Source organism: Engystomops pustulosus, chromosome 11, assembly GCF_040894005.1.
Source record: "Engystomops pustulosus chromosome 11, aEngPut4.maternal, whole genome shotgun sequence".
NCBI lineage: Eukaryota > Metazoa > Chordata > Amphibia > Anura > Leptodactylidae > Engystomops > Engystomops pustulosus.
The window spans coordinates 14,996,584-15,022,350 of NC_092421.1; the positions used below are offsets into that span (position 1 = coordinate 14,996,584).

The 25,767-nt window shown below is 42.2% G+C and overlaps 2 protein-coding genes across 11 annotated transcripts in view; one reads left to right on the top strand and one right to left on the bottom strand.

Annotated features, from left to right (window-relative positions):
- Positions 1-20,699, top strand: part of FAM13C (family with sequence similarity 13 member C) — a 190,421-nt gene extending 169,722 nt beyond the window's left edge. For 7 of the 8 annotated variants that reach the window (XM_072131200.1, XM_072131202.1, XM_072131203.1 and 4 more), the window contains 9 exons: positions 4,426-4,630; positions 5,054-5,192; positions 5,502-5,583; positions 6,574-6,779; positions 7,798-7,881; positions 9,302-9,397; positions 10,049-10,251; positions 17,735-17,836; positions 19,197-20,699. In XM_072131200.1, coding sequence (XP_071987301.1) covers positions 4,426-4,630; positions 5,054-5,192; positions 5,502-5,583; positions 6,574-6,779; positions 7,798-7,881; positions 9,302-9,397; positions 10,049-10,251; positions 17,735-17,836; positions 19,197-19,320 — 1,241 coding nt within the window. In that variant the 3' untranslated portion in view covers positions 19,321-20,699. The remainder of the gene's footprint in view (positions 1-4,425; positions 4,631-5,053; positions 5,193-5,501; positions 5,584-6,573; positions 6,780-7,797; positions 7,882-9,301; positions 9,398-10,048; positions 10,252-17,734; positions 17,837-19,196) is intronic. The other variant, XM_072131207.1, reaches the window with a different exon arrangement.
- Positions 20,700-22,386: 1,687 nt separating this feature from the next.
- Positions 22,387-25,767, bottom strand: part of PHYHIPL (phytanoyl-CoA 2-hydroxylase interacting protein like) — a 96,132-nt gene continuing 92,751 nt past the window's right edge. For all 3 annotated transcript variants that reach the window (XM_072131208.1, XM_072131209.1, XM_072131210.1), the window contains one exon: positions 22,387-23,792. In XM_072131208.1, coding sequence (XP_071987309.1) covers positions 23,258-23,792 — 535 coding nt within the window. In that variant the 3' untranslated portion in view covers positions 22,387-23,257. The remainder of the gene's footprint in view (positions 23,793-25,767) is intronic.

Genomic DNA, 25,767 nt, shown 5'->3' on the forward strand with positions numbered 1-25,767 from the left:
ATGAAACATTTGTTAATGACGTTTGGTGCGGTGATCTGCACGGATAGAGGCTGATAGATGCATGAATGAGTGTTACACAGGGATGTCTTGTATGCAGCTAAGGTCTGTCGTCATGAAATATATACGGTATTTGTCTTAGGAAGGTAGGTGACCACTAGAGGTAGAGTAATCCAATGTAAGCAGATAAATAATCCTGGCATCTATAGTAGTGATCTTGTTATTCCTAGACGGATGAACGGATGTTGCTCCGGTTGCATTATATAAGCCATGGTTTAAAATTATGATCATGGATAGACAAACTGAGAATAATCACCAAAAGGGTTTCTAGCCATAGACGCTGCATATTGTACCTGACATGTCTGTTCTGGTAAATTCTTGTATCCACCACAAAATAAGAATACTGGAGTATTTTTTTCTTATTATGTATTATGAGGTCCCTTGGTTATTCCTCCATGAAATATTGGAATTCATTTACAGCTGAATTAGTGATGTAATCACATTTTTTAGAAGAAAGGGAGGGTGCCCACTGGTCTGCCACTAAACGGGGAGGGTGCCCACTGGTCTGCCACTAAACGGGGAAGGAGCCCACTGGTCTGCCACTAAACGGGGAGGGAGCCCACTGGTCTGCCACTAAACGGGGAGGGAGCCCACTGGTCTGCCACTAAACGGGGAGGGAGCCCACTGGTCTGCCACTAAACGGGGAGGGAGCCCACTGGTCTGCCACTAAACGGGGAGGGAGCCCACTGGTCTGCCACTAAACGGGGAGGGAGCCCACTGGTCTGCCACTAAACGGGGAGGGAGCCCACTGGTCTGCCACTAAACGGGGAGGGAGCCCACTGGTCTGCCACTAAACGGGGAGGGAGCCCACTGGTCTGCCACTAAACGGGGAGGGAGCCCACTGGTCTGCCACTAAACGGGGAGGGAGCCCACTGGTCTGCCACTAAACGGGGAGGGAGCCCACTGGTCTGCCACTAAACGGGGAGGGAGCCCACTGGTCTGCCACTAAACGGGGAGGGAGCCCACTGGTCTGCCACTAAACGGGGAGGGAGCCCACTGGTCTGCCACTAAACGGGGAGGGAGCCCACTGGTCTGCCACTAAACGGGGAGGGAGCCCACTGGTCTGCCACTAAACGGGGAGGGAGCCCACTGGTCTGCCACTAAACGGGGAGGGAGCCCACTGGTCTGCCACTAAACGGGGAGGGTGCCCACTGGTCTGCCACTAAACGGGGAGGGTGCCCGCAGCGGGTATAGAAGGGATATACAAAAGAGAAATAATAATAATCATGCAGCTTAAAATATCTTGTAAAAATGGCCTTAATGTGGTCATGTACTATCAGTAACTGAGCATTTGGGTAATCTCAGTGATGAGAGGATGATATAGAGTAGCACTTCTGCTTGGTAGTTTTGGTAATATTTGATATTCTCAATCCTCAATGCATGTTAGATCAATCCTTCTAAAACCAGCAGGTTCAGCAGAACGTTGGGTCCTCCGGGGACTTGGGAGGTGGGACTACAACCTGTAGCCTCATATTCTGATCTTCACAGAATAGTGCAGATTCTTACTATTCAGAAATTCACCATTTGTTCTTGTAAATTATTGAGTAGTAGCTGTCATTTACAAATATTGTAAGTAAATAGTTTAGGTGAATATTAAAAAGTTTGTATAATATTAGGAAACTGTTATCAGCTATCTTCTTCCCTCTAAACTGCTCAGTTCACAGCTCGGAGAGAGTTTTTACTTCATATTGCGTAGAGGAAAAAAGTGCTCGGATGTGCTGTATCAGACAACCAAATATGTTAAACCTGTCACTTTAAACTAACCCTTACTAAACATGATTATCTATTGAAAACTGCTGTTATACATCAGTGCAACTATCCCTATATTGTTGTCCCCCATGCCTGTAAAGTTGACTCACAAATGATGCAAATGACCCCATGTGAGTCCGATCATCGTCTTTTCTCTGAGCTATGTCCAGTTTCTCTGAACTCCTATTCAGTGACATGCCTCCTTTTAAGCCACAAATTTGGGGTTAAAAGTGGACTGTCCATGGGTGGACACTCCACGATTTCCTATGTAATTACATCAGGAGATGTTCAGGAGCCAGAAGAGCTGGCTCTTCATTGTGAGCTGAGCCTTATTACTCAGCAAGAGCTGGACTTCCCGTCACTAGTGTCTGGTTTATTTCTGTCCTTCCTGCTCAGCTGCACTTCCAGCTCATTCCCCTCACTAAAGAGAATTGCTGATGGTGGGGTGAGCTTATTTCTCTTCAGCCAGTCGGACTGCCAGTTTTCTTCTCAACTCCCACATTCACCTCTCCCTCTGTGAGTCACACAGCCACTTTGTGAATGATGAAGCAGAGCCGGGTTCACTGAGCCGGAGAGAAAGCAGGCCCCTTGTCGGTCAGGAAGCTGGAGGCATGGCTGAGACAGAAAAGCATGAAAATGCATAGATTGGGATTCAACTTTACAAACGGACTGTGGAACTTTTCAGGTCTTTAGAGGAACAGTATAGGGATAGTTGTGCTGCTGTATAATAATAATCTGCTTTCAAAATTATGTTTAGTTTGTGTTGGTTATTTTATCTAAGATTTTAGCAGCACTGAGCAGTATAGATTTGAGCAAAGCTGTGGTGAGACAGATATCGAACTATCTGCTCCAAGACCACTGATCTTCTGCACTGAAGACGGTCCTGAGCAGTTGTGACTAAGCAGTTTAGCAAGTAGGAGACGGCGGATAAAAGGAGAAATTTGATGCATTTTCATCTGATAAAGATGGATAACCAAGTTCCTTTATTAACCTGTATTATTCATTTACCTCAAATATATAAAAGATATACCGGTACTCTTTATTGTATATCTTGATCATAATACTAGTAACTTAACACACACAAAATTAGAGGTTTATAATGAGCAAGAGATGGATCCTCTCCTCAATTGGACCCCTTAAAGGCATAGTTAACAATTCTGCTAAAACAGTTTGATTGAGTTCAGCAAAGCAGCCTTGTTATTTACGTTTCTAGTGTTTTTCCTAGATGGCAATAAGATACTGTAGGTGGCAAATTCACCATTCATGGCATGGTACTTATTGTGAGGTGGTTGGAGGACCTTATCTTGTTCAAAAGATAAGTGTACAGATAGTTTGGAGCTGTAGGTCCCCATAAAGTGGCTGTGTCTGGAGGCACTGTGGCTGCTCATGCGGCCGTTATACCGGGCATTATGGATACTTTGGCTACAATATAGAAGCTGGATGTGTCTGGGGGCCACTGTGTTTGGAGCCTGGATACTGTGGCTCGTGCTGTGATTGGCGCAGTTCCGGTGGAAACTAATCCATTTGTGTGGTCTACAGTATGCCCTTACTTTAGAGCACTGGTGGCGAACCTATGGCACGGGGCGGCACTCGGAGCACTCTCTGTGGGCACCCGGGCCATCACCCCAGAATGAAGTTCACCAGACAGAACTCAAAGAATCTTCCTGGAGTATCTTCCTACAATGATAGGGGAATTTGCCCTCCTCCTTTCAACGGGATGGTGTCTTTTAGGAGGCTGAACGATTGAAAGTTGTCAAAGAAAAGGAGACATAATTTACTGCTTAAATTGCTGTGCTGGCACTTAGCAATAATCAATTGTCTTTTGGTTAAAGTTTGGGCACTCGGGCTCTAAAAGGTTCGCCATCACTGCTTTAGAGTGAATTCTTTTGAGGTTCCGGAATCGCCTTGGTTTGACTGTTGAGAAATAAGAACTGTTCAGAAATAAGGGTTTAGGAGTCCTAGTGTAGACTGTAGAGAAGGGAAAAATAGGAATTTACATGTTCTGTATCAGAAAGCACCCATAAAGGTCACATGATGGCACCAGACCCCATGCCTGCTGGACATACCTACTTTGCTGCCACTATTCTATATCATGGCTCTTACAGTGGGGATCAGGCCGTCGGTTTTCTTTGGTTTTTGTATATGTCAGCGGTCTCTGTAGAAGGTAGTTCAGATGCACAGCAGGGGATTACTTATGTTGCATTGCACATTCCTTACAGAAAGCTTTCTGTTTAATCCACTTGCTTTTCTCTCCATACGTTAATGCACAAGATTATTTTACTCACAGGTTTTTATTGTGTAAGACATTGAATAGGCAGAATAAATGGGCAAATAAATTGCATTAGGCAGAGAATTGAATAAATACAGTGCAGACTATAGCAGTAAGATAACATATTACAAGATGGAGAGTAGAGAAGTGTCTGATGAGGCTCGGTGTAATACTTAACTTCCCCAGTGGAGGTGCTGCAGGGAAAGTGAAACCGATTGAGACAGATGTTCTGCCGCTTCTGAAAAATAAAAGCCACCATTTTTTTTGCTAAGACTAGACCACCTTTATACAATTGATTAGTTGAATATGCCATTTCACGCATTCACCGTTGCCCCTACTTTTAATTTTAGAGTCGGCATCCGTTCATAGAGATTTACACAGTGATGCAGACTCCGAAGAGAATCGAAGTTTCGGGACCAGTCGTCTTCTGTTCCACATTACAGATGGAGATAATCCGTTGTTGTCGCCGCGCTGTTCTATCTTCAGTCAAAGTCAGAGGTTTAACCTGGACCCCGAGTCTGCACCTTCCCCACCAAGTGCTCAGCAGTTCATGATGTAAGTAGTTGTAAACTTGCCCTGCTGGTTCGCTATATGATAAACTTATCCATCCATTATAATACGTTACCCCTCTGGTGCTAGATATACTCAGCTTATTAACTGAGGAATGGGGCCGTAATGGTGGATATGTTTGGCCATGAAGTCTAGTGCAAGTCTTCACACACACCTAGTGCCCTCTTTAGAAAATATGCACACAGTTTGAACTATCAAGTCTACCTTTGACGAATGCAATGGCACAATCCGGTTATTCATGCTCCCTATGTTGCAAAAATATACAACTTTTTTTTTTTTGGCCAAAAAATTAGTGATAAGTTCTGGTTGCTTCATTATCTCCTATATGAAACGCCATCACCTTTTCCCAGGGTGTCTTATTGGCCTCCAACAGGTTGTTATACTTTTTTCTCTTATCACCTTATAAAGGCCAAGAAGTTCATCAAGAGGGAATTGTGAGGACCCGAAGGAACCCTTGACGGTCATACAACTCACCAAACAAATACAGAATCTGAAAAGAAAGATCCGAAAATTTGAAGATAAATTTGAGCAGGAGAAAAACTATCGTGTGAGTAGGTCTATTTTCTCGGGATACAATATGAAGATTTGGTAACTGCAGTCAACATTATGATTTGGTTTTCAAAAATGTCACTTCCGTCAGAGGGATAAAATGCCTCTTTGTAATTCCAAATTATGGCAAATTACCTAATATCTTGCCCCCCACACATTACAAAAAACACGAGGGACGTGGGGAACCCAGGTCTGAAGAATACTTCTCCGGGCCCTTTAATAAAAACATTAATTATGATGAAATTTTTCTTGTGAATCGTAGCCTTAGTAATTCTATTCCTTGCCTTGTTTTCGGTTTGTCCTGTAGCCGTCTCATAGCGATAAAACATCCAATGTTGAAGTTTTGAAATGGATGAATGACCTGTCCAAGGCCCGTAAACAGCTCAAAGGTAATTTTTCTTCTCTAGACATTGTGTATTGTGATCTAGGATAGATGTCTCCGACAAAGCGTGAAATATCGGCCCGCTCTCTAAATCCCCGGCTGTCCTGCAGGATGTCCATCCCTCCCAGAGATTTCTAATATACTGTAAATCTCCCCTTTCCTATTATGGACACCACTGCCACCATTCAATGGCCTCAGTGTTGAGCTGCACAAAAACAGTGTGTCGTTGCTGAGGCCAGTTAATCACATCTAAGGTTAGTGATTAGATTAACCTGTAAGTTTACGTAAAGTGAACCTGCAACTCCAAACCAAATCTACCTTCTTGTTGCTTCGTTAACCCATCAATGCTCGTTTATCTACGTCCTTGTGTCGGACAATGGCCTAAAAAAGAATTAAGCAAATGAATCTGACCTCCTTTTGGGGCATTGTCGGAGCCCCTCCAGGTACAGGGGATAATCAATGACCCCTGTCGCACTTTGGCTACACCCTTTGCTTTTCCTCCTCATGTCGATACACTCCTCTCCTTGGCTTGAGACATGGAGCATGTGCTCTCTACATCTCAATCAAGTGACATCCAGGTTTCATTAAACTACGGAGAGGATTTAGGGTGAGTAGGACTTGGCGATGAAGTGGAGGGTGTGGCCGAAGTTTGGCAAGTGGTGTTGATTATTGCACTTGTGATTTTTCACCAGTATCCCGACTGGAGGCATAGATCATACAAGGAAGTTGGTCTATTGAAATAACAAGCAACAACGAGATACTTTTGGTTTATGGAGAGTGTTCCTCGTGAACGTTTTCCAGAAATAACCCAAAAAATAAAAACTCCGCCCTGCTAATGCTGACGCTTTCAAGTCCTTTCCCCGTCATAAGAAAGCCATCACTGCAGCCTATCACTGACTTTTGGGTTTAAATGTGAACCAACTTTGTTAGAAAAATGAAATATTTCCACTGCCGATTTCATTATATTCCTCACTGCATAACTCTGCCTGTGTTTTAGAGCTAAAGCTAAAATTGTCTGAAGACCAGAATGTGCCAAGAGCCACACAAAGTAAACCTTATGAAGAAAGGCCGGTGGCGTCCGTTGTGGTGGAGCAGCATGAAGTCTCCAACACGCCAATGTCTTCTGTAGAAGAAACTGTTGACACTGTATGGAAGAGACTGAAGGAGAAGAGACAGCTACTCAACCTACCTGAGAATGTGAAGGTATGTGATACATTGTGTAGTTGTGGATACGGCCTTATAATTGTATTTCATCACATTTTACATCCATACCCATATAATCTGCTTGGACCTCCCGAAAAAGATTATGCTGTTTCTAATGTCTATATTTGAACATACATATATACTTATATACTGTATAATTTGGTATCAGTCAGAGGTTTGTTGTCACATTGTAGTCTCCACAAGTAACTTCAGGAACATTTTTTTAATTTGTGCAGTAGTTTAGAAACTTTGCAACATCCCCAGACCCCAAAGAAGGAAATGCTTTGTTTCAGTTTTTAATTTTTTTTTTAAAAAAGTACACCGTTCTATGATTTTACAAATCTGGACATAAAAATATATGTTGTCCTTAAGAAAGTCTTAAAACTGATGATCACCAAGTGTGACCACATCTATAAAACAAGTAGTTGTGGCAGCTTGCTGGTCTGGAGCGTTCAGACTTACATGTCAGTATTTACCTTTTCAAAGACATCAATTGTGTTAACGTATCTACCATGAGAGATGCATGGTGGGAAATTCAGGTGCCTAGGGGCCTATGGAAACCCAACAGAGCCAGTGTTAATAATAATAAACCAACCACCGCACGTGCATCTGAGCCATATTTTAGTGACTTTTCATAATACAAGGTTATGGGCACTTGTTCACACATCATTATTCTCTGCCGTTATGATGATGGCTGGTATTGCTCCATCCATGGGCACGATGGCTTTTACAAAATAGGAAAATTGTAAAATAGTGGCTTTTTTTTACTGGAAAAAAAATGCCCCTTGTTCACTTCTGGCCGGTACTGCGACAGAAGCGATCTTACATGATAATGAGATCAAAGTCAGGCTATAAGAAGCCAATGGGTGCTAGAAATGGTGGCATCCTTACCCATATCATATATTAGGCGCACATGTGTGAACAAGCCAACCGGTGGAAGAATAATTGCTTAAAATTCTATGAAACCCAATAATCACTTAGCCTCCCTCCTAACTATACCCATAACTTTTTTAAATAGGATATGACAAAAAAGCAAATGCATCTGGAAAAAATCAGTCTCCAGAAATGTCTACTGTATTTTGAGAATATTCATGGACGCCCAGTAAGTATCTTCACTGAGTTTGGAGCTGTAGTTACCGTACCAGTCTCTTTACATGTCTGTTCTAACCTACTCACAGTGTATTGTTAGATGTCGTAGGAGGGATGGGGTTTTGTTTTCTTCCTCTGTCAGTCTCTATATTGGTTATTGTTTAGTTTACCATTAATGGTGACCTTATTATGTTCTATAAAGTATGTACTCCTAACTGCTGCGGGGTGTCATCAGTACCAGGATCATGCACTGTTAGGGAGTTATGGTTATGACTAGGGTATAGGATCATCCTTAGGAGTGGTGAAGGTCTCCGGACCTCAGCCAATATCACTGTGCAAGATGGCGGTATCGCTTTAAGCGATAGAATTTTGATACAGTTTTTACAGAATAAAACCCCATTTTTTTTTTTTAAGACAAATTGTATACAGAGCTCCGTATACCAAAGTATGAAAATAGTATAGGGTTCAGGGTATGGCAAATAAAGCCATTAAGAGACATCAAGGAAATGAGACGGATGTGTTTTACCATCAATTTCTCTGCATGTGGAATTTTTTTTCCAGCTTCTCAGTACATTTCAAAGAAACTTAAATACTGACATTGGGAAGTTCCCATAAAACATGTTCTTATATCGCTGTACACTGAAAAATTAGACATTGTTTTTGTGCCTCTGTTGCTTTCCTCCTTCCAAAAGCCGAGGCTATCGGGCAAACCGGGACAATGGAATAAAAGTCGGAGACGTTATTACTAATGTGTAACGGGGCCTTCCAACCACAAGGGTGAACGTGGCCTCAACCACTCGGTGTATTGTTCTTTTATTGGGAGTATGAGTATTTACAAACAGTAGAGCAGAGAGCCAGACATGTGCCCTTTACTCCGATAATGGCTAAGGATATAACCGTGCATGTCCTCAGATACACCCGCATGGTTTGTGGTAGACATTTTAATGGGAGCGATCAATACCAGCCGCTATTGTGTTCCACATTCCATAGACAGACCTAATAGAAAGCCTACTTTACTGTAAAGGAGCCGGCATCTCTTACCAAATCGTATGTTCCTTGAGAACAAGGAATGTCATCCTAGCTATTTACACATGTTGTGCCTTACATCTTAAGGATGGGGGTCTGAGGACCCCAATACTGCAGCCTCTGTGAACAGACTGGTGGCCAAGCTCTTAAGCATTTTCAGATCTCTTATAGTCATAAATGAAATGTGTAGCTCCACTACTTTCACAGCAGCTGAAGGCCAGGGATTCTTGTTGCCGGTTCTCCCAAATAGTTGAAGGTTCGGAAGGTGAAAGCTGCATCTTCAAAACGAGTTGTAACCTCTGTGATGTCGTGTGTGTATGGCTTGTCTCTCCAGTCATGACTCCCATATTGGACTGTAGTGCACTGTAATACAGCACGGTATGTGACAATGTGGTTACTTTTTTTAGGTTACAAAGCAAGAGAGAAGCCTAATGAAACCGCTCTACGACCGATACCGGATCATAAAGCAGTTATTATCTACCGCATCCCTGATTCCCACAATTGTAAGTCATTTTCTGTTATTTGTACGTGGATACAGAATCGTGGAATGTCGTTACATTCCTCGGACCTGAAAATAATTGACCTTGACCTTCTCCAAACACGAGAGCTTTGGCAGCTGGTACACAGTCCTGACATTATTACAGCTAATGCTGTACACTTCAGGCACTCCTACAGAAAAATTGTAAGATTTCAAGAGCCACTTACACCCAAATCTCAAAAGCAAACCGGTCCTGTTTCGAAGAAGGTCACCAGCGCCGGTCTCAGTAGGAAAACTCGAAACCGATGCAGCCTTTATCTGTAGTAGAAGAAGGCGCCACAAGTCATCGTGTAACGTGTTAGTTTCTGTAATGTTACATGACAAGAATCTATTGTGAAATGCAATGGCCAATGTGTGTTACTCACAGAATCCCAAGGACTACTGTTTGGGATTCTCTACGAATTCCTCAGGGTTGGGTATAATTGCCCTTAATATTCAACTTATGCCCAAAGCAATAAGTGCATGAAGGTGACTCTGCCAATAGCACGTCCAAACTTGTAACTAGAGAGTGTAAATACCACTGGTTTAGTGATGTTCTGCTCCTCCGACTTTGGCCTCATGTCATAAAATATAGGCAAGATGACCTAAAGATAAACCTCCTATATCTTCTGTTTAGCATGAAGAAGAGGACTCCGATGACGACAGCGCCCAGAATTCCTCCACTGAATTTGTATTGACTGAAGACCCTGATGTAGGAGTAGATGAGCATCTCATTTACTGCAATGAAGACCTGGAACCTGCATATGTCTCTCCTCTGGATGAGAAGCGATCTGTGCGTCAGCCGGCCCTGTCTATGTCCAACCTTCATGAAGCGTCTATGTAAGACTTTTTTTCTTCATTTGCATAAGTAGATCTCTGCTATATTTTTTGGACTATAAGACACTTCCTACTATAAGATGCACCCCACAATTAGCCATCAAAAAGAAAAAAAGAAAATTCCCTGGTGGTCATACATGCACAGCGGTGCTGTATCCTCTCACACATAAACACACAGCACTGCTACCTCCAGTATATCACACATAAACACACAGCACTGCTATCTCCAGTATATCACACATAAACACACAGCACTGCTACCTCCAGTATATCACACATAAACACACAGCACTGCTACCTCCAGTATATCACACATAAACACACAGCACTGCTACCTCCAGTATATCACACATAAACACACAGCACTGCTACCTCCATTATATTACACACAAACATACAGCACTGTTACCTCCATTACATTACACACAAACATACAGCACTGCTACCTCCATTATATCACACATAAACACACAGCACTGCTACCTCCATTATATCACACATAAACACACAGCACTGCTACCTCCATTATATCACACATAAACACACAGCACTGCTACCTCCATTATATCACACATAAACACACAGCACTGTTACCTCCATTATATTACACAAACATACAGCACTGCTACCTCCATTATATCACACATAAACACACAGCACTGCTACCCCCATTATATCACACATAAACACACAGCACTGCTACCTCCATTATATCACACATAAACACACAGCACTGCTACCCCCATTATATCACACATAAACACACAGCACTGTTACCTCCATTATATTACACATAAACACACAGCACTGCTACCTCCATTATATCACACATAAACACACAGCACTGCTACCTCCATTATCACACATAAACACACAGCACTGCTACCCCCATTATATCACACATAAACGCACAGCACTGTTACCTCCATTATATTACACACAAACATACAGCACTGCTACCTCCATTATATCACACATAAACACACAGCACTGCTACCCCCATTATATCACACATAAACACACAGCACTGCTACCTCCATTATATCACACATAAACACACAGCACTGTTACCTCCATTATATTACACACAAACATACAGCACTGCTACCTCCATTATATCACACATAAACACACAGCACTGCTACCCCCATTATATCACACATAAACACACAGCACTGCTACCTCCATTATATCACACATAAACACACAGCACTGCTACCTCCATTATATCACACATAAACACACAGCACTGTTACCTCCATTATATTACACACAAACATACAGCACTGCTACCTCCATTATATCACACATAAACACACAGCACTGCTACCCCCATTATATTACAAGCAAACATACAGCACTGCTACCTCCAGTATATCACACATAAACACACAGCACTGCTACCTCCATTATATCACACATAAACACACAGCACTGCTACCTCCATTATATCACACATAAACACACAGCACTGCTACCTCCATTATATCACACATAAACACACAGCACTGCTACCTCCATTATATCACACATAAACACACAGCACTGCTACCTCCAGTATATCACACAAAAACACACAGCACTGCTACTTCCATTATATTACACACAAACATACAGCACTGCTACCTCCATTATATCACACATAAACACACAGCACTGCTACCCCCATTATATCACACATAAACACACAGCACTGTTACCTCCATTATATTACACATAAACACACAGCACTGCTACCTCCATTATATCACACATAAACACACAGCACTGTTACCTCCATTATATTACACACAAACATACAGCACTGCTACCTCCATTATATCACACATAAACACACAGCACTGCTACCCCCATTATATTACACACAAACATACAGCACTGCTACCTCCAGTATATCACACATAAACACACAGCACTGTTACCTCCATTATATTACACACAAACATACAGCACTGCTACCTCCATTATATCACACATAAACACACAGCACTGCTACCCCCATTATATTACACACAAACATACAGCACTGCTACCTCCAGTATATCACACATAAACACACAGCACTGCTACCTCCATTATATCACACATAAACACACAGCACTGCTACCTCCATTATATCACACATAAACACACAGCACTGCTACCTCCATTATATCACACATAAACACACAGCACTGCTACCTCCAGTATATCACACATAAACACACAGCACTGCTACCTCCATTACATTACACACAAACATACAGCACTGCTACCTCCATTATATCACACATAAACACACAGCACTGCTACCTCCATTATATCACACATAAACACACAGCACTGTTACCTCCATTATATTACACACAAACATACAGCACTGCTACCTCCATTATATCACACATAAACACACAGCACTGCTACCCCCATTATATCACACATAAACACACAGCACTGCTACCTCCATTATATCACACATAAACACACAGCACTGCTACCTCCATTATATCACACATAAACACACAGCACTGTTACCTCCATTATATTACACACAAACATACAGCACTGCTACCTCCATTATATCACACATAAACACACAGCACTGCTACCCCCATTATATCACACATAAACACACAGCACTGCTACCTCCATTATATCACACATAAACACACAGCACTGCTACCTCCATTATATCACACATAAACACACAGCACTGTTACCTCCATTATATTACACACAAACATACAGCACTGCTACCTCCATTATATCACACATAAACACACAGCACTGCTACCCCCATTATATCACACATAAACACACAGCACTGCTACCTCCATTATATCACACATAAACACACAGCACTGCTACCTCCATTATATCACACATAAACACACAGCACTGTTACCTCCATTATATTACACACAAACATACAGCACTGCTACCTCCATTATATCACACATAAACACACAGCACTGCTACCTCCATTATATCACACATAAACACACAGCACTGCTACCTCCATTATATCACACATAAACACACAGCACTGCTACCTCCAGTATATCACACATAAACACACAGCACTGCTACCTCCATTACATTACACACAAACATACAGCACTGCTACCTCCATTATATCACACATAAACACACAGCACTGCTACCTCCATTATATCACACATAAACACACAGCACTGTTACCTCCATTATATTACACACAAACATACAGCACTGCTACCTCCATTATATCACACATAAACACACAGCACTGCTACCCCCATTATATCACACATAAACACACAGCACTGCTACCTCCATTATATCACACATAAACACACAGCACTGCTACCTCCATTATATCACACATAAACACACAGCACTGTTACCTCCATTATATTACACACAAACATACAGCACTGCTACCTCCATTATATCACACATAAACACACAGCACTGCTACCCCCATTATATCACACATAAACACACAGCACTGCTACCTCCATTATATCACACATAAACACACAGCACTGCTACCTCCATTATATCACACATAAACACACAGCACTGTTACCTCCATTATATTACACACAAACATACAGCACTGCTACCTCCATTATATCACACATAAACACACAGCACTGCTACCCCCATTATATCACACATAAACACACAGCACTGCTACCTCCATTATATCACACATAAACACACAGCACTGCTACCTCCATTATATCACACATAAACACACAGCACTGTTACCTCCATTATATTACACACAAACATACAGCACTGCTACCTCCATTATATCACACATAAACACACAGCACTGCTACCCCCATTATATCACACATAAACACACAGCACTGCTACCTCCAGTATATCACACATAAACACACAGCACTGCTACCCCCATTATATCACACATAAACACACAGCACTGTTACCTCCATTATATTACACATAAACACACAGCACTGCTACCTCCATCCTATGTCACGCATAAACACACAGCACTGCTACCTCCATCCTATGTCACGCATAAACACACCTGTTATACATACTAAGTCTCAGTGGCAGTATAGACTTTTCCTCCCATCCTCTGGCTCCATCCTGACCACCAGCATGAATGGATCAAAGACCTTACCGTGATGAAGCAACCAGTACAGTGTCCATTTTAAAACCTTATCAGAAGTCGGTGTCAAAGATCATATAATGCACACACAACCTTATACAGTGCACACATTTATCCACTGATATATACATTTTCTTATACAGCAATGTCACTGTAGGGAAGTGGCTGTCAGGAAGCTAGAGACGAGAGATTCCCTTATCCTGCAGTCCCTTCCCCTAACATCTGTACCTGAGTGGCTTCTCAGCTGTGTACTGTGGAGGATGTGCACTGTTATATACAGGGGCGTAACTACAGAGGTAGCAGTCATAGCAGCTGCTATGGGGCCCACAGTGTCAGGGGCCCCATCACCTGACCTGACAAACTAATAAGTGGATAATGTGCACCATTATATCCATATTATGCTGCGCATTGTACCTATATGTGATGTATATATGCTGTATGTGTATGTATACGATGTATGGTGTGTAACTCGCACAAGTGAGTATAGAAAAAAGTATATTTTTGAAGTGGGAAGGGGGGCCCCATTCAGAAGCCTGCTATGGGGCCCTGCCTCTCCTAGTTACGCCATATACATATTATACTGTACATTGTGCAGCATAATATGTATATAATGGTGCACATCCTCCATTCTTGATTGTGTCATGTTGGATGCAGGGACCCCCTGACACTGTGGGTGCAATAGCAGCTGCATCCACTACTGACCCCTGTAGTTACGCCCGTGATTCTATATGTATATCCTGGAGGCCAAATTGAGAGTTCGATCCTTTGAATGTGGCCATATTACAGCATTATACCAGATGTATGAGGTTGTAATAAAAAGATCAGACTTTACCTCTGATTTCTTATAGAATCAGATAGTAAATGAGCCCCTGTGTTTTAACAAGGGTCCGAACGCCGCACTTTCGTCGGGTTTCCCGAATATTTCCAATTTGCACCGAATTGCCCCAGGTTTTTGGTGCACACAATCGGATTTTGGCGCATCGGCGTTGGCTTTTATGTGACAGAAATCGGGGCGTGGCCGTCGGACAACTCGACTGATTCAGAAAAAACGTGAAATTTAAAACACTAATTGTGTCGCAAGATCAAGCACTTACATGCACCAGGAAGAAGAAGGTGAACTCCGGCGGACCTCAGCGGGGGAAGCAACACATGCAGGATATCAGGCGCACGATCTTAGTGAAATGCGGCACCTCCGAATCCTCGTCAGACAACGCACCGCGGGATTGCGACAGGAACCGGGTAAGTAAATGTGCCCCACCGTGTTTCATTGGATGCGGTATTATGGAGATGCTATGGAAACACTTCCTCCAGGACACAAGTATTGCCCCAGTATACGGCTGTAGGGACCTGAGGATTGAGATGCTGTAGTCAGGTCCTGGTCCTAGGATTTGCAGGATGCTCTATGCAGGGGTCACACTCCACAGTCCTAACAAGTGCTAATATCTGCAGCCGCTGATGACGTACCGCTCTGCATTATCCTATTATACCCAGCAAACCTGTTCTGATGTATTCCATATACTCTACTCTGCTTATACATTCTGCATAGATTACTGTGTAGTCTCCAATTAGTTTTAATTAGTGAAGTAATATTAAAAAAAAAAACCACCTCTGCATAATTAAGGACATTCCCTGCGGTGACAATGGCTTTAACCATTTAATATTTATAACGTTAGACATCGCTAATATTCACTGCCGTGCTTTTCTGTTCCACCATAAGAGCCACATGTTGACTGGGGTTTTTTTTCCCCACATTTTTTTTGTTTTGGACAACGCTAAGCACTCATCCTCTTAATGTGAAAGGGGTATTGTCAGATGATTAGAGGTTATTAGTATCCATTTGATGGTGTCTGACATGTAATACGGATCCACTATTTGGAGGAGTCGTGGTGTTTGGGTCTTCATTTTCCGACACTGGGCCATGCCTTCTATAGTGGCTGTGCCTGGTACTACATGTGGTTCAGTTTTATATACTGGAAAATTCCTCTTAAAGAAAATTTAGATGTAGGTACAGTTGGGGGGGGGGGGGGGGATTGGGCCATATTAAATTATTTGATGTATCAAGAGGTCATAGTTGCTTGGCTTCCAAATTAGCGTCACCCGTGTTCATGGTGTGTGTCTGTTATTGTAGCTTAGATACATTGAAGTGTAATCCAACTTTTCTACCATCAAAATCCATCCTGATAAACCTTACTTATAGATCCGGGCACTGTGACTTTGGTAATTGTCTTATATTTGTTTTCTATGGCCTCCTTCCTTCTAAAATCAACTGTTAAAATTATGCTAATGAGCATGAAGGGCTCTGGGGGTGTTACCGAAGCCCTCTGTGTTCAGGCTTCACAAGCTGCTGTTACTGTGTTGCAGCAGGCCTCAGCCTCACCCCCCCCCCCTACACTTTCTGTAATCTCTGCATATTACAGGAAGCACACATTGGGAGGGGGGAGTGCTCCTTCACAGTGTAACAGCCTTTGAATCTGTTATCCCTGGTTTATCATGATGGATTTTGATGGTGACATTACAGCTTGTTGCCATTGAATTCAATTAAAGGGGTTTTTCAGAATCCAGGGGACCAGGGTGGGAAAGAAAAAAAAAACACACTTACCCTGCTCCACCTCTGATCTCTGGTGCTTCAGGTTTTTTTGGCCAGGGAATAGAGGTGTCACACAACCCCCTTCATCCAATGAGTTTAAAGGGGTTGTCTGACTATTAGAAAAAAATTAGCAGCCAGGCCGGGAAGGACTATTTTGTAATAAATAAATAAAGCTTTGCTCCCCTCCTCCGGTGCTCCCAGTGCCCCACACCGTGGTCTGTCGGAGCCATGCCCCTGTTTGTTGACAGGAGTACGGCAGTTCAGCTTTGGCAACTCCTGTTCCAGTGCCCGATACAGCGCTGGCCCATAGGGACGGCCCAGAAGCTGCCATGACCCTGTAAACAAACAGGGGCACACCTTAGACTGATTGCGACGTGGGACACCGGGAGCATTAGCGCTTTATTTATTTTAAAAACCTTTCCGCAGCCCGCTTGCTATATTTTTCGAATAGTCGGACAACCCCTTTAATGGACAATCGTAGGTTGCAGTGACCCTGCATACAGACCCAAAAACCAGAGGTACTGCAACAACACCGGAACCAGGCAGAGCAGGGTAAGCAGTTGTTAAACCTTTTTCCCACCATGAACTCCTGGGGGAGTTTAATAAAATGGATTTCTTAAATAAGACCGGACAAAAGCGAGACCTTCTATAAAGTATAGTATGGTCTTCTAAGTATTCTGGAGCACCGGCACATTATAATATGGGGGAAAGAACCTGCTTTTACTGACCATAGCCAGTGTTGGACACTGACTTTTCCCTAGTTCTGACCCACTCTCCCTTCTGTGTTTTAGGCCTGAACTTCTCGATCACCTCCGTGAAACCAGAGCAGATAAGAAAAGATTAAGAAAAGCTTTACGAGAATTTGAAGAGCACTTCCTACGACAAACTGGAAGGTAGTCTGTTTAACCGTAATCATAGTATTTGTAGTAAAGTTTAATATAAGAGGCGAACTACTTTAAGACCCTAATAGGGTCACCCATATTATACTTGTTAATGTTTACTGTTCATCACCGGGAGCCATGGGTGACCCAACGGCAGCAGGACTTAAAACTTCCTGTGACATCCTGTGTCTAACCGGCAGATGAAAGGGTCTGAGCAGAGATTGTTGTATGTAGGACCCCTTCTTCATAACCATTTTCATAATTGGTTCAAGGGTCGGAGGGCTTGTACAGGGGCGTAACTTGAGGGGGTGAAGACGGTGCGGTCACACCCGGGCCCAAGAGGCCTAGGGGGCCCATAAGGTCTCAATTTCCCATATGGGAAGACTATTACTATAAACCATACATAAGTCGGGGGCCCGGCACAGACTTTGTACTGGGGCCCATCAGCTTCTAGTTACACCACTGGGCTTGTGGCTACATTGATGAACTGTAAACTTTAACTGACTATTGTTTTGATTGTTGCATAATATTGATAGACTTTAAAGGGAACCTGTCACCAGGAGACCCATTTTTAGCACTCCCCCAGTCCCCACAGAGCATAGTACATACACTGCCAAAGTGTTTTTGTATTGGTTTTACAGGAAAAAAAGATATGTTGTATTGTCCCTTTCATTAGCATCTGCTGTGTGACTAGGCAGTTGCCTTTTGGGAGGAGCTGGAAAGGAGCAGTCCCCCCCCCACCCTTGGGAAACATGTGACCATTTCAAATATATGAATAACTCCCCTCACTCGGGATTGGCTGTAGAGGAGCAGGGGGCGTCGCTAAGCCAAGTGATGGGTGTTTTCATATATTTGAAAAGGTCACATGGAGAAGCTGAATCCCAAGGGTGGGGGGGAACTGCTCCTTTCCAGCCCCTCCCAAAAGGCAACTGCCTAGTCACACAGCACATGCTAATGAAAGGTACAATATAACATATTTTTTCTGTAAAACCAATTTTTTATACAAAAACACTTTGGCAGTGTATGTACTATGCTCTGTGGGGACTGGGGGAGTGCGAAAAATGGGTCTCCTGGTGACGGGTTCCCTTTAAAATTGATGGGTTGTCCGTGCACTTCTCTGTCCTCCAAAGCTCTAGGTGGCTGCACTTTATAATGGATCAGAACCCACTGCAGTTAGTTAATTAATAGAGAGAAAAACATTTTTTTTCCACTGCCAATTTTGCCCAAGTTCATGTACGGGAAGGCTTAATCCATGTATGAAGTTTTTACTTGCATTAGGTTTGATATTAAGTGCAGGTATTTTGCATGATGTTACTCATCTATGGCCCTGTATTCCTCACTCTCAATGTCACTTTGGTCCGTTGTGTTCCAGAAGTGCCCAGAAGGAAGACCGGATCCCGATGGCTGAAGAGTACTGTGAATACAAACAAATCAAAGCCAAGCTTCGCTTATTGGAAGTCCTGATCAGCAAGCAAGACGTATCGAAGACTATATAGAGGCGGCATTCCAGAAGAATAAAATAGCTGTATTTCTGCACACTCATGTATGACACTGACATTCTGATGCACTTTACTAGTTACACACTACCTGATAGCAATGACAAGGGATGACGCAGAGCTGAGGCTTTCTGGGTTTTCTAGTATCTTGGACCTAGACTGTTGAGTTGGCGCTCCACAGTGGGAAAACCAAAGGTGGACATACTTGACTTTGTCCCTGTCTCGAATACTGCTGAAGGGCATTATGGTGGAAACGGGCTAGAGGTCAATAATGGGACTGAGTTCTTAAGATTTTTACCATATTGTGTGTGTGTGTTGAGTTGTTTTCCTTTGCCAAACTCCTATTTGAAGGATGACATTAAGTAGCTCCTTATTGTTACACATTTTCTGCTTCATTGTCTGAAGTGCCTTTGATAGGTTGTAGGCATCACCCACAGAGCAGAGATAATAGTGAACTGTGTAGGGCTGAAAAACATGGCTGCTTTCTATGGAAAACCGCGCCACACCTGACCAGGGTTTGCACTGGTATTGTAGCTCTGCTGTATAGAAATGAATGGAACTTAGTTGCAGTACCGCCGACTACCTATGGTCAGGAGAGGCGATATTTTTGGAAGAAAGCAGACATAATTTTTAACCTTTTGTACAACCCATTGAAGGGGTTTTCTGGGACTTTAGATCCATCAGTATCCTATGGGTGGGGGTCAGACTCTTTGCACTCTTCTGGACTGGGCCACAAGGACTGTGTAATTTGTAGGAGTTGTTCCTGGTACAGTCACGGAGTACGTACTAGAGCTGTGCTCGGTACTGCTTGGCGTTAAGATCCCAGTTTAAAGGGGCACCCGAAATCCTGCCTCCCCCCCCCCAGCATGAGTGTCAGGAGTCAGACCCCCAGTGCTATGATATGGATTGCCCTTGCCTAAGGGATAGTTCCCAAAAACCTCTTTAAAATAAAAATATTCCGTGATTTTAGAATGGTATTTATGCCGTGTACAGGCTGTATATATTTATTCTCTAGTGACCTATTTCTTTGATATTGAGCTGTGGTTTTTGCCATTTTTTTCTGTTGAAACCATACGTTCTCGTCTTCAACCAAAGGCCAACAATGTAAGCGACATGACTGCACTTTCCGAACACTGCATTATAATGTAATCTAAGAGATATGTTTTACTGTCATATATATATATATGAGGACACATGTAGCCCCCAACATGGCGTTCCTTACAAAGTTATGGGGCTCAGCGTCTGGTGTTTCATATCTAGTTTCATATATTGTAAGAGCAAAAGTATTTTTCAGAATATTTATTTTTTTGAGCATCTTTGTAAAATTAAAGCAGCATTGCATATGTAATCGTAGAAATAAATTCAACCTTTTCATGGAGCGAGAATTTCCCTTATTCATTATCCAATGAAAAGCACAGACTAATAGCACCCGATACGTGGGGGGGGGGGGCTTCTACCATTTCATGCCATTATAGGGTCTATCACTTCACTTCAGATCACTTCAGCCAGTAATTTGCATATTATTTTTGCACTGATACGTTTAGTTTTGATCTTTTGGAACCTCTTTGGTTCCTCTTCAAATATTTTATTAGAATTTTCTCCGAAAATTCTATGACCAGATACATGATCCACCACAAGCCAATTTCTTCTGTTTTCCTATAGTAGCAGAAAACCAATCCCTGGTCACCTTATGGAAGCCGTCTGCTCTCCTGACAGGTCTGTTTCAGTCCATTCTCTATATACAGTAATAATTCTCTTTCTATGTTGTCCCTTATTTTAGGAACAGTTGATTGATCCCCTTTCCCTCATCAATGGGGCTTTTCCCTTAAACGTTGACACTGTACAAGCTTTGGTGGCTTTGTAGGTACTAAATATTGGGTTTGTGGAGTGACCCGGGGTGGCACCATCCATGGGGAGAGTTTGGCCTCTCGTCTCAGCAGCACCGCCTGCAGCAAGATGGGGGGCCATCATCAGGGGCCTGCTATAAAGCAGGACCTGGCGCCTATAATAGTTTCTCTTCACACCCGATGGCAGCACAGATGGAAATTCCACTTGACCTGATATATGACATCTTGATAGGGTAAAGAAAGCCCCGTTGTATAACTCGCCTCTGACTCCAAGGGATGAACCTCCACTCTCAGCTGTCTAAGATCCTTTCACATGGTACACCGGGACCAGCATACATTCGGCTGGAGGGGTTAGCGCTCCTCACCCTTCCCCCTCTCCATAGCTGTAAGTACAGCTAAAGATGCAGCATCTTTTTTTTCCTGGCCACGTCATGGTACGGTGACACACAAGTGCTTACCGTGCACAATGCACATGGACGCCATATACGGTCATACACTATATCACCCGATGTCTTATAACAAATGCTAGCTTCTTTCTATAAGGCTCTGGTCACTTCTCTGTTGACAACTTTTGCACCACACTAAATAGTTAATGAAAATTAATAACCTTGTTTTATTTTTTCTTGTAAAAATGACCCCCTTTCTGCCAAGCTGACGGGGCGCTGCTAGTGTGTGGCAGTGTACAATGCACCTCCCATACGCAGGCTCCAGACACCTCATTGCCTCCTACAGTTAGGGCGAGTTTTATGACCTTCTATATATATTTTTTTGACGAATGTTGAAATATGCAAAGCTGCCTTAATCTCCTCATGTTTGATTCTACTGAACTCTCTCGGAATAAAGTCCGATTCCGGAAGACAGAATGATCTGTGGTATCAGAGTTTGCTGCTAACGTTCCCTTTTCTTACACCCGTGGCACCCACAACCTCTAGATCCGTCGTGTCTTTTGCCATCGGGCAAAACACTCGTCTTTTATTTATGATTTTGTTTTTAACTCTTCCTAATGAGTCGGAAAACTTTTCTTACTTCTCTTGTATCCAAAGTGCATGATTTTAAAAACAGACGTTTTCAAATTTGTTTATTGGGAGTGAAAAAAAAAATAATAATTCTAGATATATATATAATTACTATTTGCAAGTGAAATAATTTCATGACCTTTTGTGATGGTTGCATTCTATTGAGGTTTTTTTTTTTTGTTTTTCGACATAATGAATCGCAATGACTTCAGTTCTGTTTTTAATTAAAATCTTTTGAAGCAAGAATAACAGGAACGTATACACGACTTGATGAAGTTTACAGTCTACATCTTTGATAAGGGAAGAATGGTTTATGACATGTATACACTTGCTAATAAAATGTGCTCTATATATTCTATATGATTTGTAAATATTTTATACAACGGTACAAATAAAATATTTTTCTATCATATTTATGATGGTGGAATACAGTATTTGTTTCCTGTTAAGCTAGTATCTTTTTAACATTTAACAATTGTCGAGCGACATTGGAAGTGCTGACGTTTCTAGGCTTGGAGAGCTCCAATCATGCTGAAATTTTCATGCTTTTTTTTTTTCTTAATAATAATTTTTAGTTCCCAAATAGTTTTTAGTAACTTAAAATAATTGCTATTTAGACACCCCAATAAAGCCAGAATTGGTAATTGCTTTTTTACCTTTTGCTAAAGCAGACTACATATAGTTTTGTTATGTTTGGCAAAACAAGAATATAAAAAAACGGCAAATGAACCCAAAAAAAAGGAAAAAAAAAAAATATTAACATTTGCAACATCTAGATTTTAACAGTTGGCAGAGAACAGAATGGTTTGTAGTGGTTAAGAGCAGCATCAACTTCACAAATAATAAAAAAAAAAAAAAAGTTTTTTAAAAAAAAAAAAGCTATTTAGGTCCTTTGCTGCGGGAGGAGCTACAGTGCAATGCCTTGCAGGCTTCGTCAGGCAGCGAAGGGGTTAAGGAGTTATAATTTCAGTGTATGCTTTTGGTGACAGCTGCATTTTTGCATGCTTCCGGACAAAACGTCTGGTAAGAATGAAGAGGGAGGGATAACTGCTGCGCGGTCGGCTGATCGGCTCGTTAACGTCCCACGCTGATGTTGCAGGTCTTGCAGCTGGGATCCTTTTTTGCGTTTGCAGTAGACAAGCTCATTAGCTGATGCCCAATGATCTCTGCCACTGTGCCCCAAGAAAGATCCACGGGGTCAGTGTAAATGACTTCCAAGATCACGTCTTGGGCGTGGCGAAATACAAGGCTTCCCTCCTCTTCGGTGCAGGTCAAAAATTTGTTGTCGCTCAGGCTCAGTTGAGGAAGGCGCTGCTTGCAAAACTCATCTCCTGGAGATCCTGCCGGAGCGATGACTACGATGACGTAGTGATAGGCCGTGTACATACAGTAAAAGTCCCCAAAGTACAAGTTGGTGTTTGGGTTGAAGAGTTTTTCAGCGGGGATCTCCACCCTGTACCTCCCGTACGGTGAATCTTGTGGAGGCTTGCCGGTGTTGAACTCAGTGTTGCAGCTGAAGAAGATTCCTTCCAGTTTGGCGCTTATGGGAGAGCCGTGGCTGCCGCTGTTGTCCTTTGGAGAGGGCTGCATGACATTCCCATGGTGTGTCCTGTAGAAAAACCACTATATTACCGGTGTAGATGGACAGACATTCATATTATCGTCATAAAATTAAATTTCAAAAATATTAGAGAAAGTACAACACAGAATGTTCACTGAAAAAAAAAAAAGTGTTAAAAATATTCCGGTCACCATGGCTTTTGACAAACGAGAGGTACGTGGAAAACTTTTATCAGCTTGGCAATTGGTACTATTTTTTTTTACTATATTATTATTTTGTCTGAGAAACTCACTCATTGGGCTTGTGGCGTGTCCCAGACTGCATCTCAAACCACTTGCCTCGAAAAAAAATTATTTTATATTTAAAACATTACCGTTATTAGAGTAACAAATATCTTTACTGTATATATAGAGATTTTGGTAGCTGCTTTAAAGGACATCTACCACCAGGTAGGTATGTAAGACTGTGTATGTAAATGGCATGCAATTAACACTTTATGCAAATGAGCCTAAGGGGCTCCTGGCTCCATGAGTCCTTCGTCCTTGTGAAAGATGCCCTACACGGGGCACAGGGCAGTATGAATATTATAGCCCCTTCAAGTCTGAGAGTCACTTCCTACATATGGTACTTTAATAAATAAAAAAAAAGTTTAAAAAGTTATTCAATGAAAAATGTATTTATAAATTAATGCCCAAAATCCACATAAGCATATAAAATGACATTAATGTGAAAGGTCAAAATCATAACCCAATCACCCTTGTCCGTAAGAACCCGTAGAATAAAAAATAATCATTAAAACTGCTTGAGAATTTAAAAACCGCCAAAAAAGATTTTTACCCATTTCATCCCACAAAAAAAATGAAATAAAGAGTGATAAAAAAAAAACATCTATTCCAGAATGATACTGGTGTAAATTACTACATGTCCTGCAAAAAACAAGCCATCAACCAGCTCCATTGAGAAAAAACAGTGTTATGCCACTTGGAAGACGGCGATGCAAAAACAATTTTTTTTCCCCATATTAGATTTTATTTAGAAAAAAATTGTAAAACATAAGAAAAAATATCACTATCATAAAGTATGGTATTCCCATAATCGTATTGACCCATAGAATAAAAATCACTAATTACTATGAAGAGCAAGGGGTTAACGGTTTTCCTAAAAGCGGTATCGGCAGATTTTTAATATAGATTTCAAATTTACTTTATGTATACTTTATGTGCAATATGTTAATATACATGTCTATATACTGTATGTGTATATAATTATATACGGTAAGTACATACATTTATATATCAGTATGTGTGTAAATGTGTTCATAGAAGTATATAAATGTGTGTATGTATAAAGTATCATTTCAGAAGCCTGCTATGGGGCCATTAGTGAAGTCCCCACCTCAGGCGGCAGATTGCGGAGCCATTAAATGGCGGCATTTCGCTGCTGGTAGTATGGACTCTCCATATGCTGGCTGGCCTGTACTACCTGAAAAATCTAAATTCGGCGCCCTTAAGGCGCCGACGTGCAGCACATCATCTCTGTGCGCACCGCTCTGCAGGACACAGGCTGGCGTGTGTCACCATACACAATGCGCCCGCCAGCAGAAAAAGAACTGTGTGGAAGCGCTGGGACTGGAGGTAAGTAAAAGTTTTTAAATGGGTGTCAGCTGTAAAACCATTTTTTTTTTCCTAAACTGGTGTACTGGGGGCAGCGGCTGTATATGCTGGGGGATGAGCAGGCTACATGGGGGGGGGGGGGTTGTGTATATTGGGGAGTGCAGGCTGTATATACTGCAAGTAGGTGATAGGCTGTGTATATTTGGGTGGGGGTCAGGCGATATATACTAGGGGCAAAGGCTGTGTATGTTTATTTGGGGGGCTATATACTGGGGAAGAGGCAGTGTATACTGGAGGGGGCAGGCTATATACTGGGAAGAGGCTGTGTATACTGGAGGGGGCAGGCTATATACTGGGAAGAGAGGTTGTGTATATTGGGAGAGTTTGTGTATACTGGAGGGTTGCAAGCT